We start from the raw sequence: 18390 nt of genomic DNA, 5'->3' as shown, positions 1-18390 counted from the left end.
TCCTTTTCTTCCTCTCACTGTATGTAATCCTTCAAAAATGAATTCAATATAGGCAATTCCCATTTTTACACTTCTAATAAAGGGAGGCAGTTTTTACACTTCTAATATCAGGGTGTTAGCCATAAATAACCAGAGGGAATGGACTCCGAGATCAAAGATGCTGCCTTGAGCCATATTAACTGCTCATGATTTCAGGATGTGTATACCCCATAGCATCTGTAATTCTGCTTTTCTAATTTGGTTCTCTTTAACGTGTCTCTAACACCAACATTTGCTATGTCACTCAATTAGTGCATTTACATTCTGCTTTCATACAGTTTCGCAACTTGTTCATCATTTTCTCACAGTCCTTTATTTTCAATCTCAGACATCTTTACCCATGCTGGGGAACTTTTGGCTTGGTTTTTCCCATCTGACTCCAACTTATCATTGTTACCTGTCAGTTAGAGGAGTGATCACTAGTCGAGGGCTGTTTCCTAAATACTCATAGAAGTACTGCAACTGGGCATCACAAATATTAACGAGGCAATGTTTCTGGGTGTCCTCCCACTGGTGACGAAGTTGAGAGCGCCAAGCAAAAGTGTGGGGAGTGACGACCTAAAAACATCACATGATCATCACACACATGGGACGCTGATAGTTTTAAGGCCACAAATGTAATCTATTAATCTACTCAACTCGGTTGAGTCGCATTTTACTCTTAAAAAAATCTCACAAAAGGTAAGTCTCTTGTATGCTACCGCAAATGGTAACTGCATGTAGATGGTTGAATACTTAATCAGAAATAAGTGTGTAATAAACGTCTTCATTTTAAGAAGCATATTATTGTAAAACAACATCAATTTGTTGAAGCAATGCTTTTTCCCCTTTTATGAATCACCCCAGGTGATTTGATCACTTTTGTGACTTTATACTCATTATCACTGAAATCAGGTGGAAAAATACACTCTGTATTAAAATAGCACATAATCCATTATTTCTGCATGTCAGAGGTATAAATAAACTATACTTTCAACCAAGTCCATTCTCAAACGCTTCTGCTTTTAGTAGAGATTTCCACGTCATTTTTCATTAAACCAAACAACAGTGTTTTTTTCATTGCTATTCCTTCTTATTTTACTCAATTCTATCCATTCTTTTCCCAGTTTGAAAAAATAATTCCAGTCTCTTTCAAAATCCAATTGACCCAAGGGTTTCTTAGGAATCACTGGAAGTTACCAGAATTATTATCTACTCATTTGTCTGATATCTACATAAGTCTCGACATTGCATATTTATGCATACTAAATAAGCAGAAATTAGTCTCTATCTCTTTAAGTACAAAATAAAGAACATATTTTAAATCAAAATTTATCCTGCTGCAAGCAAATCACCACTGATAAAACATAATAAAATATGCAAGGCCATATTCAAAGAGTAGTTATCAATCAAAATGAGAATACATGGTAATCGTGTTTTGCAAGGATCAGTTTTAAATTAGCAATTAAGCAACAATCTTCACTGATGGTCCTGAACCTGGATCAATAAGGTTTTTTTTTTAAACTTTATGCTTACGTAAGGAAGCATTTGCTAGCACTTTGTGAAGAGAATTAAAATTCACTTTGATTTTAATAAATTGAGAAGGAACTAGAAAAACAACAGCAAACATCTCACAATACAAGCATGCATTCAAATTGTGAAAGGAAATGCCACTCTCAAAAAACAAAAGGGATTTGGAAGAAGTAGGTTATGGGCATGGTACGTCAATTTTGTTCACTAGACAAGCGTATTTCAGACATTTTAAGTAGCAGTGTCTTTTGGAAAAAGGGTGAGAGATTCTCCTTCCGCATTAAACACTGTGGGTATCTAAGAGACTCGTGGACTTTTTAAAGAGATAAGAAGGTTACACTGAAAGGATAAGAAAATAACTTCTTTAAAGAAAGTAATTTAGCTTTGAATGGAAAAGACAAGGGGTGGCCAACATTTCTCTTTCTTCAAAAGGAAAATAATCAAAAGCACACAGAGATGGTTTAGGTGGTACACAATCTTACTGCTACTGGCTGGATAAGCCACAGTGGTGGCTATCACAGGCCAATGGATAATTATGTGTAGAGAAGCCGGAAGACAGGGAAATGCACACGTGACTTCCTGTGGTTCTTCCATCCTGACTTAATTTTTGGATGATCTGAATTAGAGGCTCCTGACTTGGCCAAGCCCTTTGGGGTATCACTTGGGATAACTCTCATGAGGATAATATATTCGCTAACCCAAAGTAAATGCACTCAGCTTCTTAGGACTAATTAAAATATACAACCTTAAAAAAAAAAGACTTTCTTAGAAGTACTCTTGATAATAAATACCACTTTTAGGAAACAGCAAAAAACACATGAAATTTCTACAAATAACTTGCCTTCTGAGAAATAAGTTTTGCCACCACGTCTCTGGCATGGACATCTATGGTACAAATTGTCATGATCTTCTGCCTGTCTCCAGGTAAAAGTTCTCCCAGCAGGGCTTCCCTGGTGGCGCAGTGCTTGAGAGTCCGCCTGCCGATGCAGGAGACGCGGGTTCGTGCCCCGTTTCGGGAGGATCCCACATGCCGCGGAGCGGCTGGGCCCGTGAGCCATGGCCACTGAGCCTGCGCGTCCGGAGCCTGTGCTCCGCAAATGGGAGAGGCCACAACAGTGAGAGGCCCGCATAACGCAAAAAAAAAAAAAAAAAAAAAAAAAAAAAGTTCTCCCAGCAGAAGTGCAATCAGTGTATTCAACTGAGAAACCTAGAAGGCATATTTTTTAAAGGAGGTAATAGTTACAAATACAGAATCTTACAGCTCAATAGTCTTTATATTTGTTAAAGTCCCTTTAGTTTACAAAACTATTTCAAATACATTGTCCCAGCTGGCTGTCAAACCACCCTGGGGGTAGGAGCAGGAGAGAGGGATTTAATTAAATTAATTAATTTAAATAGAATAAATATTATTACTGCCCCTCCCCCCTCCTCCTTCTGAGCTGAGACTCAGAGAAGACAGGTCAACCTGCAGGTAATGACAAAGCCAGAGGTAGAAGCAAAGTTTCTTGGCTGCACTGAACTCACTCTCCATGTAACCACGATCTGGTCTGCAACTTTGCTGGAATAGAAATGACTGCAAAATTTTAAAAGATCAAACTGAGTTAATATCTGTCAAAGTATAATAAGAACTAAATACCAAGTGCTGTTTTGTTTGGTTGGTTTTGGGTTTTGTTTGTGTGTTTTTGCATGGGATATAGGATGCACTACAATAGTAAGAATATGTAGTGTTTTGTGAAAGTTTATTTCAGTTTCATACTTGAGTGTGTAAACTTGATCTGATATAAAATATATCTTACTGTTAACTGTGGTCAGAAAGTTCTGAAGGATACTCTTAGGTGGTCATTTTGTTAGCATGCTTATTTACAAAAAACATTCCTGTCTTACTCAAAGCTTATTAACAACAACAACAAAATTCTGCCTTATTCCAGGGTATCATATTGTAAAACTATACTGTCCCCTTTCCTGGTTAGCTCTGCAAAGGACAGTCAATGACAAACTGTTAGATCCTGAAAGAACTGGTTGCAAGTGAATATATCATATCATCAAAGGCTCTCAAACCTTTGAACCTACTGTCACAAACATATTCCCTATAGTAGTATTACCACATTCCAGAAAACACCAAACAATGCAGACTGCCCAGAGACTGCTGTGCAGCTGCACTGGAGAAGATTCTATAATTACAGTAAGCATGGAGAAGGCAGGCAGGATGGCATAACCGCAGCATATGCACAATTCACATTAATTCAGAGTCTACAACGTGCCAGGCACTAACTAGGATTATTGTCTGTATCACCTCATGTAATCTTCACAACAATCTATTATCCTCATTTTGCAGATGAGAAAATTGACTCGTAGGCATGTGAACCACACTTGCTAAACAGGGCAGGGGGAATTCAAATCCAGACACTCTGACGTCAGAGCCTGAGTTCTTACTGATCACATCACATAGATTTTCTGTACCAGCCTCCACAAGATCAATCCACCCACCACTTTCAAGTTGGACAAATGGTAGTTATGCAAAAAGTATTCCAGAGAGACTTAAAATCAAACACAATGAATAAGTGGTTCAAAGGAATAAAAAATACGTACTTTAGACATTCAGCATATACAACAGCCTTATAGCTGTTGTTGTGTATTCTTCTTTCAATATCCTACATCTATCTATAAAATGTAGTTACATGAGAAGAGAAGCAGAGGCGATTATTATTTCATGTATGCCATGTTCAGTGTTCATCATGATTTTCAATTCCATGAGGGCAAGGTCTGCATCTGTCTAGCTGAGTGCTTTGTCCCCAGAGCCACTAGCTGTTGAAAAGTAGGTGCTCAGGGACTTCCCTGGTGGCGAAGTGGTTAAGAAACCACCTGCCAATGCAGGGGACACGGGTTCGAGCCCTGATCCGGGAAGATCCCACATGCCGCGGAGCAACTAAGCCCGTGTGCCACAACTACTGAGCCCATGCACTGCAACTACTGAAGCCTGCGTGCTCTAGGGCCCGCATGCTGCAACTACTCAAGCCCGTGCGCCTACAGTCCTGCTCTGCAACAAGAGGAGCCACCGCAATAAGAAACCTGCGCACCACAACGAACAGTAGCACTCACTCACCACAACTAGAGAAAGCCCACGCGCAGCAACAAAGACCCAACGCAGCCAAACAACAAACAAACAAAACTGAAAAGTAGGTACTCAATGCATGCTTGAGTACTGAGTAGATGACTGAATGAACAGTAATAGCGTATACACATGTAAGTTTCTCAACAAAATTTATAGGCATGTTGGTTAGAAAGAAGGTACTTTGGCATTGGATATTTTCTATCTCAGTCAAGATATCCCGTCTTTAGAGTCACAAATCTTACACAGTACCAGTACTTGGTTAGAAAGAGTTGGTGGTAACAACAGTAATAATATTTTATGTCTCTTAAGAACATTTTTCAAGTGCTTTCACAAGCAATGTCTTGTCTGAGCTTCCCTGTGATTTCTCCATTATTGATTCCTTTTTTACAGAAGTTCTGTCAAGTGACAGATGATTAAAAATACAGCCCATCAACATTATCTGGACAGCATTATATGTTGGGGATTTTATACTGTCTCTCAAGATTAAACTTTCCCAATGATGCTCTTTTCTAAGTAATAAAATTCTGTACCCACACACACACACAAATAGTAGTTATAAAATATCTATCATCTGGACAGTGGCATCAGGCAGCAATTACTATACATTCATATTGTAACTGCATACAAGTTTATGGTCTGTGACATATATAAAATGTTCCTCAGCAGCTTTTAAGAAATATATACCTTATCATGTAATCAGCACTTATTCTTGCCCTTGATTAAAGAAACGTCACATGATTTTCTACTGGATGGATCAAGGATGTTTGTCTCAGGTCAAAAACATACCTCTGAAACCCAAGTGGCTGTTTTCCCGGTACACCTTGGTTTAGCTGGAGCATATGTACGGTGTATCTTGAACCAGAAAGAAGCCTACCTTCACTTACAGTCCAAACTCCTATCCAGGAACACAAAGCCTTCCATGACCTCCCATCACTCTTTTCCCACCTGACGTCACTCCAACCATCCTGGCCTTCTGTTTCTCGATCGTGGCTACTTCAAGGTCACAGAGACTGTTTCACCTGTCTGGAGTCATTTTCCCTCTGATCTTTGTAGAGCTGGCTTCTTCTCATTATTCAAGTCTTAGTTTAAGTTCACCTCCTCAGATCAGCCTTCCTTGGCCATCCTATTTCCGCCTACCCAGTTATCCTACATGTTCCTAATTTATTTTCTTCATGGTTTTTACTAGTATCTTATCATTCACTTATTTACTTCCTTGTTTACTGTTTGTCTCCTCTGCTTGACTGTAAGCTCTCAAGGAGCAAGGTCCTTATCTATCTTATTCAACACTACACTCTCACATGTAGCATAGCAGCCAGCACAAAGCATGTGCTCAGGAAACACTCGTATGAATAAACAAAGGAAGAAATGAATGACAGCAATAATACACACCTGAACAACATTTTGTTCTCTCATCCCCTCATTCACACAACATTAACATGGTTACTGTTTCCAGAGCTTATAGGCCAATGAGCAATGCAGATAAATAATTACAATTGTTTTGCTAGGGCAAGTACAAAAGTACTATGACAGCACACAGAAATAGGACCTTGCTTAATCGAGAGCTTGGAAAGACATTTTACAGGAAAGGGTATTTATGGTGAGAACTAAAAAGTGAGTACGATTTAGGGTGCAGAGAGTTTAGGGGTTTCCCACCCAGGGAGGCAGTGTTTAAGCCACAGGAAGCAGCTCAGGATATGGCAGGTGGCCCTGGGAGGGAACTGAAAGAAGTCTGGGATGGTGAGAGGGAAACGGAGAGGCAGACCAGGTATGTAAGGATGCTGTAGAGGGAAGGGGGGTCCCGAACACGCAGGGCTGAGCCAACTTTCTGAGGGTCTGAACTTCAATTCAAGGGCAAGAAGACACTGGTGAAGGGTTTAGGGAGGTGGGGTGATAATCGGATGTGTGTTGCTAAAAGATTTCTCTGCCTCTAGTATGATTAACTGGAGGGAAACAGGATTGGAGAAAATAGACCAGAGAAGAGGATGCTACACTCATGGCAAGAGAAGAGTAGCTGGGACTAGGTTATTATCAAAGTAGGGAAGGAAACAGTAAGAATGAACATATTTAGGGCAACTGAAGAGACTTGGTGGTTGACTGGGTATCAGGTGAAAGAGGAGTCAAATGGGCTTCTAGTCTGAGCAACTGGTGAAGAGTGTCGGTGTTTTTTAATGAACTTGGGAAGCACTGAAGAAGCGGGTTTGAGGAGAGTAAATGTATTTTGAATGTTCTAGGCTGGACGTGCCTGTCAAACTTCCAGTGGACAAGTCCAATATGCCCCTGACTCCACTTCAGGAGAAAGGTCTGAGCTGGAGGTCAAAGCCACCAGCATATTACAACAGAAACTGAGCAGCCATAAGGGCAGATGAGATTAGCCAGGGATATGTGGTGTGGTGAAAAGAAAAAGGGATCTAAGTCAGAGCCACAAGGAACAGTTAAGAGGCAGGAGGAGGAAGAGGAACAAGGAAAGAAAACTGAAGAATAACCCAAGAAGTACGTGGAAAAGTGGAACTCAAATAAAGATGAATATAAGGGAAGAGGGCATTTGAAAAGGAAGTATTTCTAACGTTAAAAAAACAGAAATATATTCAGTCAAGTGATTAGAAATGGTTCTTGGAGAGAGATGAGGATGAAAAAATGGAATGAGTAAGTATAGATACTTAGTTCAAAAAGCTTGGTTATGGGCTTCCCTGTGGCATAGTGGTTGAGAGTCTGCCTGCCTATGCAAGGGACGCGGGTTCGTGCCCCAGTCCGGGAAGACCCCACATGCCGCGAAGCAGCTGGGCCCGTAAGCCGTGGCCTCTGAGCCTGTGCGTCCGGAGCCTGTGCTCTGCAATGGGAGAGGCCACAACAGTGAGAAGCTTGCGTACTGCAAAAAAAAAAAAGCTTGGTTATAATATAAGTTCCAGCGACAGAGTAGGAAATGGAAGGAGGTGTGACATCAAGGAATACTTTTTGGTGGTTGTATTGTTTTTAAGCAATGTGAGAGACTTGGGAATGTTTCACTGCTGATGGGAATGAGCCAGTGGAAGAATCTGAAGACACAGTAGAGAAGGAAGTCACGGAAATCCTGCAGATGAGACCCAAAGCACAGATGGAGACAAGGCTCCAGATGGTCAGAGGCCATCCTTCCATTTTAACAAGAGGACGGTGCAGAGGGCAGAACACCAGCCCCATTGCCATTGATCTAGTTCCTCTCTGATGGCATCAGCAGATAATAAGAACTAACATTTATTGAGCACTTACTAGCTAACATATCTAACAAGCATTATTATATATGTGTGCATGTGTATGTATATATATAGTATGTGTGTGTATAATATCTATCTTTGTGTATAAATACATACACATATTTCTAATTTAATCATCACAATAACTCTGTGGGGAAGGTACTATTATTATTCTCATTTTATATATGAGAATACGAGGTAATTTGCCCAAGATCACACAGTTATAAATGGTGGAGCCAGGATGTAGTATAGGATTCTAGGATTTTATTGTATATTTTATAAACCCAAAAGTTTCCCACGTGGATAACATATTCATTAACAGAACACCTTGGCCAGACAAGAGTTGACCTCTAATGATTCCGGTGAACGGAAAGAGGTAACTAGGCATCCCCCTCCTATAAATTCTCATGTTTAGATAAACACGGAAACAATTCCCAAGAAAGTTACATGAATCTTGATCACTGAGGTTTATATGTTACAAATGTCTAAGACACCACAGCGTTCTTCCAAAGAGGACCAGCTTGCTTGGTGGGACGGTGGTGCGCTCACCATGAAGGAAGGTGTCAGGCATACACAGTAACATACTCAAGGTCAGAGAGAAGGGCTGGTTCCCGATACATAATGGTGGTTGATTCTCAATTTTGTCCTCACCCAGCTCCTACGGCAGTATGGTATAAAGAGGCTATGTCTGTGAACTTAAAGAGATATGTCCCTAAATACTATAGGTTAAATAAGGCAACACAGGAAGAACATTTTCCTTGTAGTAGCAGAAGCACTGCAATTTTACCAGGATCAAGGCATGGCAGATTTCCCAGCTTAGGCACACCCAAGCCACAGCAGCAAAGAAGCTGGAATCGCCCCTCGGTAGATATGTTAAGATCTGGAACGTGTAGTCCTCAGCTCAGCAAACTGAAATGAACATGACAAGGTAACTACTACAGCACTTTGGGAGTCAGCTACCAGAACCCTCAACCTCTTTCCATCTGGACATACACAGAAGTAATGCTCTCTGAGTCTCTTAACAATAGTAACAAGATCTCTAATCCCGAAACCCATCAATGTTTCAACTTAAACAATATCAGAAACAATGGATTTTCATTTCAGCTAGAACAAAGAAAATTGCCAGAGACCAGGTCCCACACTCTCTGACACTATCAGGTCATGGGTTGTGGAATCTCGGTTTATCGCCTCCCTTTGCACTGTTCGTTTCCTACTTCTCCTTCAGTCATATTGTGAAAACCAGCACAATACTGAGCAATGTATGTCAGAGGCAGTGAGCATAATTACCCCGTTCCTGACATTAATGGAAATGATGCTAATGTTTCACTATTAAGCACGATTTTCTGGTAGATAATCTTCATCAAGCTATCAAGTTTCTTTCAGATGCTATGTGGGAAAAGAAAAAGGTGTAAAAATTGGTAATCAAAGCTCCCACCTTAAGAAACTTGAAAAAGAGAAGCAAATTAAACTCAAAGTAAGTAGATGAAAGGAAGTAATCAAGATAAAGCAGAAATCAGTGAAATACAAAACAAACAGTAGAGAAATCAACAAAATCCAAGATTAGTTTTTTGAAAACTTAAATAAAATTGATAAACACATAGAAAGTCTGATTATAAATAAAGGAGAGAAAACACAAATCACCAACACCAGGAATGAAAGGGGGACACGATGCCAGATCCTCCAGATGTGCTAAGGATAACGTCGATATAGGAAGACCAACTCACATCAATAAGTTTGAAAACGCAGATCAGGAGTGGATGACCGTTTCCTGTAAAGGGCCAGACAGTAAATGTTTCGGGCTTTGAGGGGTACATGGTCTCTAGTGCAATGACACCACTTAGCCAGTGAAGCGTGAAAACTACCAAACACATAGGCACCAGGCCAGATTTGGCCAGATGGCTGTAACTTGCCAAACCCGGACTTGGAAAAAATGGGTAAATACCTTGAAAAACAGAAATTCCAAAAACTGACACAAGAAAAAAAGAAACCAAAAAAGCTACACAACAGCATGTACATAAAAGAAATCAATTTATAATTTATAAAGAAAGAAAACCTCAAGGCCAGATAGCACTACCAGTGATTTCTATAACAAACTCTTTCACAAAATACATGAAAATGCAATACTTTCCAATTCCTTTTAAGGAGCATAATCCTCATCCCCAAACTGGCAAAGGTATTATAATAAAAGAAAACTACAGATAAATGTCCCTTATGAATATAAATGCAGAATTTCTGGACAAATTAGCAAATAGAATCCAGCAAAAAAATATATACATCTATAAATGGTAACACATCATAAATGCAAAGTTGCCTTAGCATTCAAAAATTCACCTTAGTAACAGAATAAAAGAGAAAAACCACAAGAGTATCTCAGCAGACTTGAAAAAGTTCAACTCCTCTTCAAAATAAGAATTCTCAGTGTGTAGTAATAGAAGGTATTCCCCTCTATTTGAGAAAGGTCATCTAAAAAAATCTAGAACTACTATCGTACTTAATGGTAAAACATTGTTCTTCCCTAAGACGGGGATTACTTCTATTTAACATTATATTCAAGGTCGCAGCCAATTCAATGACTCAAGAAAAGGAAATAAATGGCAAAAGAGAATGGAAGGTCAGAAGTAAAACTGTCATTATTTACAGATGGTATATTCATGTACATAGAAAGCCTGTGAAACTATACTTAAAAAAAACCTACTACAACTAGCAAGCAAATGTGGCAGTCTCAAGACACAGGTAAATATTAAAACATCAATATATTTCTGTATACCAGCCACAAACATTAGAAAATTTTAAATTAATTAGCATATGTTTACAGCATCAAAACATATCAATTATCTAAAAATAAATCTAGCAAGAAATGTATAAGACCTCTGCATTGAAAACTACAGAAAACACTGTTCAGAGAAATTAAAGAAACCATTGGAACAGGGCTCTATTTACGAGGTACCTATCTTTAAATTTAAACTTTCTTACCATTTCTATTATTTCTGTGGTTACTGGTCTACTCAAGTTTTCCACCTCATTTTGAATTAATCTTAGAAACAGTGTTCATAGAAAATTATCCATTTAATTTAGATTTTCAACTTAAATATTAGTATTAAATCACATGTAGTGTTGTACAGTCTTCTAAAAAAAATCTCTTTCTCATACAAGAGATTTTTCTTTTCCCTATCCCTTTATTGTTTCTGCTGTCTCCTCTGAACTGCAAATCTTTGTCAGTGTTTGATCTGTTCAAAGAACCAACACTTGAGTTAATGGATCAGACTGGACTCATGGCCTATATGGGTAACAAATCTCTTTTTCTGTTACCTCCACTTATTGCGGGGATCTTGAGTTACTTCAGGATCTGTTCTGCTTTTTTCTCTAGAACAGGAATTGGTAGACTACAGGTAATGAGCCAAATATGGCCCACCACCTGTTCTTATAAATAAAGTTTGATTGGAACTCAGCATGCCCATTCATTTAAAAATTGCCTATGGCTTCTTTCCTACTCCAACAGCAGAGAGGACTGGTTGTGAAAGAGAATACAAAGCCCATAAAGACTAAAATATTTACTATTGCATCCTACACAGAAAAAGTTGTCCAACCCAAGTTCAACAGTCAAGACACAGTCATGGCAGAAGTCCTCAATAAACGTCTCACTTTGTTTATGAAGTATTTCTCAGGCCTTTATCCTGGGGACAAACTCACTGATAATCTCTTGGGATGTACAGGAGGCAGGACTGGTTCCAACTGTCCACCTCTTACATATTCATTACTTATCACTGACCATGGGCCATGAGCCCCACATGTTTTTTACCTTTACTGAATCTCAGTTTGTAATTTCTCTGGAGTTTCACTGGGATAAAATAGGCTTATCATGGCAATAGCTTCTTCTTTTTAATATGTTTGGACTGTGATTTTCTCTGCTCTTAGTCATCTATCAGTTTGATTCCATCTGTTATCAACTTCTAGGCATTCCTCAAATTATCCGGTCCAGTATTTCCAGGTACAATATGACTTTTTTTCATATACCTTGTCATTCAATATAATTTTTGACACGTTAAAGTAACCAGGTTGGGCCTAAGATGGACTCGCTCACGTTACCCACATCAGCAAACCAAAACTTAACTGTTTCTATGTTGGGCTCTGCCAGAAAAAGCAGGCTTAGGTCAACCAAGCAGTGTTTGCCTGCTCAGCACACGTTACCTGACCTGGCTCCAAGGCTTCCCTTTGCTCCTTACAAGGAAAGTAACCCTGCTTTAATTAATCAGCAGATGCCCCTTCCTTGTTCCTGCTTACTTTGGTCTATAAAAATCTCTCATCTTCTACAGCTCTCTGGAGCTCCTTTCCATCTTCAGACTGAATGCTGCCTGATTGATGAATCACTGAATAAAAGCCTACTAGGTCAGTAAATTGTCTGTGGAAAATTTTTCTTTTAACAGATGAGAGGGGCGGTAGAGACTATGTGCTCTACTCATCATCTTGTAGCTTCCTGCTGTTATGAAGCATGAGCCTATCAGACCACAAATTTCTATAAAGACAAAAACAAACAAAAAACTCATTTCCAATATACACTGTGTAACTGCAGCCTTCACAGGCTTCCCTATTTGGGTCAAAGGGTCAGGGCGAGATAAGAACACTATCAACACGGTATGCAGTTGTTTCTGAAAAATTTCTCAACGATTAAAACTGAGGCCAAAAACTCACCCTAAGCAGGAAAATGAGAGTCTCTTTCTTATACGTATAATATTTCTGAATATTTGTGGTCAGAAGGGATAAATAGTTAAATAAGAAAAGCTTTGTATTGTTTATTGTCTTATTAAAAGTACCCAGCGCACGTGTAATTAATATTTGAATCCAAAATGCTTCCATCTCTTTATCGCTGATTTGCACACAGCTCAATGATCAAGGAAGAACGGAAAAACTTTCTTATCAGATCCCAAGCCTAACCAAATACTTTTGCCAAGGAACGCTCAAATTTGAGAAATTATATTTTATTTGTTTTACTTTCAAAAACTCTGGCGAGGCAGGGATATATACTCAAAATGCAGTATTTTTTGCCTTTAATCCCAACACTATCTAACATGCAATTACAATATGTCTGGGGGGGAAATAAAGTTTAAAATAATTATCTTCGTTTACCTCACTACAATTTGGAACTGAGAACTAAGGAAAGAAATTACTTGTTCAGGTAGATTGTCAGTTACAGCCAACTCTGATTTCAGTTTTGAAATTAAGCTATTTTAAAGGGCTGAAGTTCACCTTAAAAACTGCTCACAGTATTAGCAAGGGTAGTTTTAATTAAAAACAAACTCCAGCAGACGGTTACCTCCATTTTTAAAGAGCGAAAACTAATGGGGTTTCAATTTAGATGCACACACTTCTCATGAACCAAACTGCAGCTTTAACAATATTCAAATGTTAGCTGCTCTGGTGTGCATATTAGTACCAGTGGCAACACTGAAATGCTGTATTGAAGGCATCTGTTGGCCGGTCTGTCAAACATTTCAATTCATGCTGGAAGTGTCTAATAATTAAGCCCGTAAATGCTGTCTTCATAAACCACGCTCTTTGTCTACTTCTCATCTAACACGAAAAAGAAGCATTATTATAACTTGAACAAAATGGAAAACTTTAAAACTATTTTAAAGGAGAAAAAAGCTAAATTTTCTTAATTAGCTGAATAACCTAAAGCTACTGGAATATAAATAACTTTAGCTCTAAGAATAAAAAGGATCAACCCTTACATTTAGGTCTTTAATCCATTTTGGTTTTATTTTTGTGTATGGTTTTAGGGAGTGTCCTAATTTCATTCTTTTACATGTGCCTGTCCAGTTTTCCCAGCAGCACTAATTGAAGAGGCTGTCTTTTCTCCATTGTATATTCTTGCCTCCTTTATCAAAAATAAGGTGACCATATGTGTGTGGGTTTATCTCTGGGCTTTCTAACCTGTTCCATAAGAACCTAGGGGCAGGACAGGAGTAAAGATGCAGACGTAGAGAATGGACTTGAGGACACGGGGAGGGGGAAGGGTAAGCTGGGACAAAGTGAGAGAGTGGCATGGACATATATGCACTACCAAATGTAAAATAGCTAGTGGGAAGCAGCCACATAGCACAGGGAGATCAGCTCGGTGCTTTGTGACCACCTAGAGGGGTGGGATAGGGAGGGTGGGAGGGAGATGCAAGAGGGAGGAGATATGGGGATACATGTATACGTATAGCTGACTCACTTTGTTATAAAGCAGAAACTAACACGCCATTGTAAAGCAACTATACTCCAATAAAGATGTTTAAAAAAAAAGAATCAACCCAATGTTGATGACAGGGGAGGCAGCAGACAATTCTCATGCACTGATACTGGGAAGGTAAACTTGGCATGATGTTTCAAAGGCTTAAGAAGGTATAGTCTCTGACCTAGCAATTCTACATCTGGAAGTTTATCCTGAAGAAATAAAGTATGTGCAACATGGATGTAAACACAAAGCTGTTTACTACAGTATTATTATTGAGAGCCAAAAATAAAAACCACCTAAACAGCAGTGATAATAACAACAGGCAGTCTTATAACATATTGGGTTAAACTGAATGGACAATTCCTTTATTAACACAGAGCATATCTGAGTAAAACGAAACACATCCACATGCAAAGTACGTAGCCAAACATGAGAGAGGGGGAAACAGAGAGGGGGAAGGAAGAAAGGGAAAGGGTTGGGGGAGAGTGGGTGATAGTCCCTAATGCCAAGGATGTGCATCCAAGCTAGAGCAGTAGAATGAGGTTAACAGGCTAATGCCACAGCAGCCTAAAGGAGAATTTGAGTAGAGACCCAAACATCGGAGACTGAAGTTTAAATTGCCCACGTGGCAACACAACATTTCTGTTCTCTGCCTCTTATACTCCCTGAGTAAGGCAGGGAGTTAGAACTGAGATGCTGACATAAAGCCAAGATCCTCAGAGTATTACACAGTCCAATAAAAGGTTCTAGAAGAACTCTACCCACCAGCTCAGAGAAGCAAGAGGAAAGCGTGAAACATCTTGGGGCTTTGGATAGGAAAAAAGTCCTCTAAAAGAAATCAAAATCTCAGGCCTAAGCCATGTGAAGCTATGGCATCCAAAATGACCTTGCCACTATGATCGGTAAATCCCAGACTGAGTAATTAACCACAAAATTAATCCAGAACTCACAAAACCTGTAGAAACTTGGAGGCAACAAGGAGAAAAACATGTAGGGACATCTGCTCACTGTAGAATACACAGAATTCCTCCAGAAAAAAAAAGCCAACCTAAAGATAACCTTTAAAAACAAACATACAAAAAATAAGTTCAAATTAAAAAAAACAGCCTCAAAGGAACAGAACAACCTAAATAAGACTATTAATGAGACAGAAGAATAAAAACCATAATGAAGACATGTCATTATAAAACTGATTTTTAAAGAACCAAAAAGAACTTTGGTAAATTGAGATATAGTAACTGAAATTAAACTTATGAAATGGGTATGTATTAATAAAAGTGTTTAGGGGTAAAGATGACTGACATCTGCAACTTCCTTTGAAAGCGTAATTGGAGAGTCTTACATAGGGGGAAAAAAATATGTACAGTATCTAGGTGTGGGTGGTATACTAGATCCTTGGGAGATAATGGACCAGGATGGATGTTTTTTATTTGTTTGTTTTATTTATTTTTTATTGAAGTATGGCTGATTTACAATGTGTTAATTTCTGCTGTACAGCAAAGTGACTCAGTTATATATATGTATGTGTATATATATACATATGTATACACATTCTTTTTTATATTCTTTTCCATTATGGTTTATTTCAGGATATTGAATATAGTTCCCTGTGCTATACAGTAGGACCTTGTTGTTTAAGGATGGATGTTTTTTAAACCCATGTAGAAAACAAGAAGGACAACACCAAACTATAAAATGGAAAGCTAAACAAATGATTGCTAAAATCTTCCTAGCATCATACCTTGAACACAGAAGACACTCCATAAAACAAGAATGAATGAATGAATGAATGAAGCTTACCTCTTCAAGTCCCTTTAAATCTCAAGATCATAAATCTTATAAAATACCTGTTTTTTATGGAAATCCTTTAGGGCCGTTTCGTAGCCTTCCTCTAGCCTACTGAAGGCTATTCCTACATCTGTAGTCCACCAGATTTGTGAGCTAGTTAGTGCGACTTGAGCCGGGAAATCAAAAATCCACAATTCCCTGGGTTTGTCCTCATAGGCTGCAATGGCTTCTGTGATAGAACGTCGCACTGTCTCTTTCATGGTCTGTTCCAGCTGCAGAAGCCACGTTTCCACCTTTTGAAGCAAACGGAAGTGTTGTAACACAGGCTTAACTATGGAAAAGGGATTATTCCATCCTCTCATGGGCTTGAAGGCTACACAGTTATATGTATAACAGCCAGTGAACTACTGATTAATGAAGTCTTTCCTACATGAACCTGGCTTCTACCGGTATACTGCTCATCTTATTTCACCTACCAGCTGGCTGATAAAATTCCACATCCTAAACAGACAAGGTGTTCTCCATCATTCATTTTTCAGATTTGAAGACCTGATGGTTCTAGACCAAGATCCCCTCTGATAACACACAGTGTTTTGAGAAACCAAGCATCACAGCCAATGTGCTAGAGTAAAATTCTAGAGATTTGGAAATAATAGGAAATTGATTTTTTAAATGGAAGTACAGTTGATTTACAATGTTGTGTTAGTTTTAGGTGTACAGCAAAGGGATTCAGTTATATTCTTTTTCAGAATTTTTTCCATTATGGGTTATTACAAGATATTGAATATAGTTCCCTGTGCTTTACAGTAGGTCCTTGTTGTTTACCTGTTTTATATATAGCAGTGTGTATCCATTACTCCCAAACTCCTAATTTATCCCTCCGCCCCCTTTCCCCTTTGCTTTCTATGTCTGTGAGTCTAGGAAACTGATTTTTTAAATGTATCTTTTGATAATTTTTAAATCTACTAAAGATTCTACCCTCAAATCTACATAGTTCCTAGTCTTAAGCCAAAGTGTTTTCAGCAAGTATCTTAATTATATTCCCTACTGGCTCTCATCCTCACACTTGTCATACATTAAACAGCAGGAGAGTATGAGAGATAGGACAACTGCCGACTTGCGAAAATCGTTTTTAAAAAAATTCATTTGAAGTTTATTTTGCTCCCACAAATATATTTCAGCCAGTTTTCCATCCTATTCAAATATGCTTTGTTATATTTATCCATATATCTGTTTCTTTGGGATGATATTATATAACAAAAAGGATACCTATACCATTTGCAAATAATTGATCATATCAATAAAAAAATAACTATAATAAATAAATTCCAAGGACTATATGAGATCCTGAAGATTATACAACTGATTTCTTTCCCCGCCTCTGTGAAGATAACACAGCATTCATTCCTACAACCTCTTTCTCTGGAGAACTGGGAAGGAGTGGTACGTGGTCAGTGAGCTGACAGCCTTCCCTATTGGAAGAAAAAGGGAAGAACCATCCCCAACATCCTAATAGACTTCTCTCCTGGCTTCCTAGCTGGGCTTTGCTCAGATGCCTGAGAGAGGGTGACCTAATCACGACTGTAGTCGCTCCACACAACTCTTAATGTCACCAAGCAGCAAGCTCCTTTAGTAAATCAGGTATCACTTGATCATATCCCAGATACCCTGGGATCCATGTCCTTAGTATGGCCACCTGTTCTCGAGGACTCTCCAGTCTATCTTGGAAGACCAAACACACATACAAGGTGACACATCAATCCGTGTTCAGAGACTATGCCACCAACGGCAACTCAGCTCAATATAATTTGAGAACTAAGCCCTGATGAGGTGCCTGCTTGATCTCCCACTTCTTGGTCTTTCATCAGCTTCTGTCTGACCCTCTATAACAAGAATTATCACTTCCCATTATCACTAATTATGTGAATATCCATTTATTCAATAAGCTTAAGAGGTCCCCCAGGACAGGTGCCATGTCTTATTCTTTTCTGGATCTCCAAAAGCCAAACCCAGCAGCTGGTACATAGTAGGTATTCAATAAACACCTGTCGAATAAAACTCAAAGAGCCGAAGCTGGGAGGAACCAATCATAAAAGTGGGGGGGGGGAAGAGGGGGGGAAGACCTAAAGTAAAAGCATCTTTTTATAAAACAGGCAATTAGAGGGTAAATGTGCTACATGCCCAAAAGTCTCTAGCATAAGTTGCTTATATAAAGTAAGTTAGAGCACTGTGAAAACTTTCAGTATGTTCCTGCTAGTGACACCCACATCTATGGTTGGACTGTCCTCCTGGGCACTATGCCAGTCAGCTAGCAGTCTGCTGGGGGGAGGCAGACAGCAACACACTTTTGTCAAGATAGTTTATGGTGACTTTTTCTAATCATTGTAATAATATCCTAAAGAGCCCCAGAGATCACAAATATACTTTAATCAAAGTATTCCACCATCTGCTTCCCCTGCATTTGGCAGGATTTTTCTGGTACAATATTAAAAAGCAAC

The 18390-nt window shown here is 38.9% G+C and overlaps 1 protein-coding gene across 1 annotated transcript in view; it reads right to left on the bottom strand.

Moving 5' to 3' along the window:
* Positions 1-18390, bottom strand: part of DNAH11 (dynein axonemal heavy chain 11) — a 213524-nt gene that overhangs the window by 193881 nt on the left and 1253 nt on the right. Inside the window, 4 exon segments of the mRNA XM_007472188.1 lie at positions 437-597; positions 2390-2472; positions 2707-2755; positions 15952-16185. Of these exon segments, the coding sequence (XP_007472250.1) occupies positions 437-597; positions 2390-2472; positions 2707-2755; positions 15952-16185 (527 nt within the window).

Source organism: Lipotes vexillifer, unplaced genomic scaffold (genome assembly GCF_000442215.2).
Source record: "Lipotes vexillifer unplaced genomic scaffold, Lipotes_vexillifer_v1.1 scaffold474, whole genome shotgun sequence".
NCBI lineage: Eukaryota > Metazoa > Chordata > Mammalia > Artiodactyla > Lipotidae > Lipotes > Lipotes vexillifer.
Note: the sequence above shows the minus strand (reverse complement) of the source record. Positions and strands in the feature narration are given on the sequence as shown.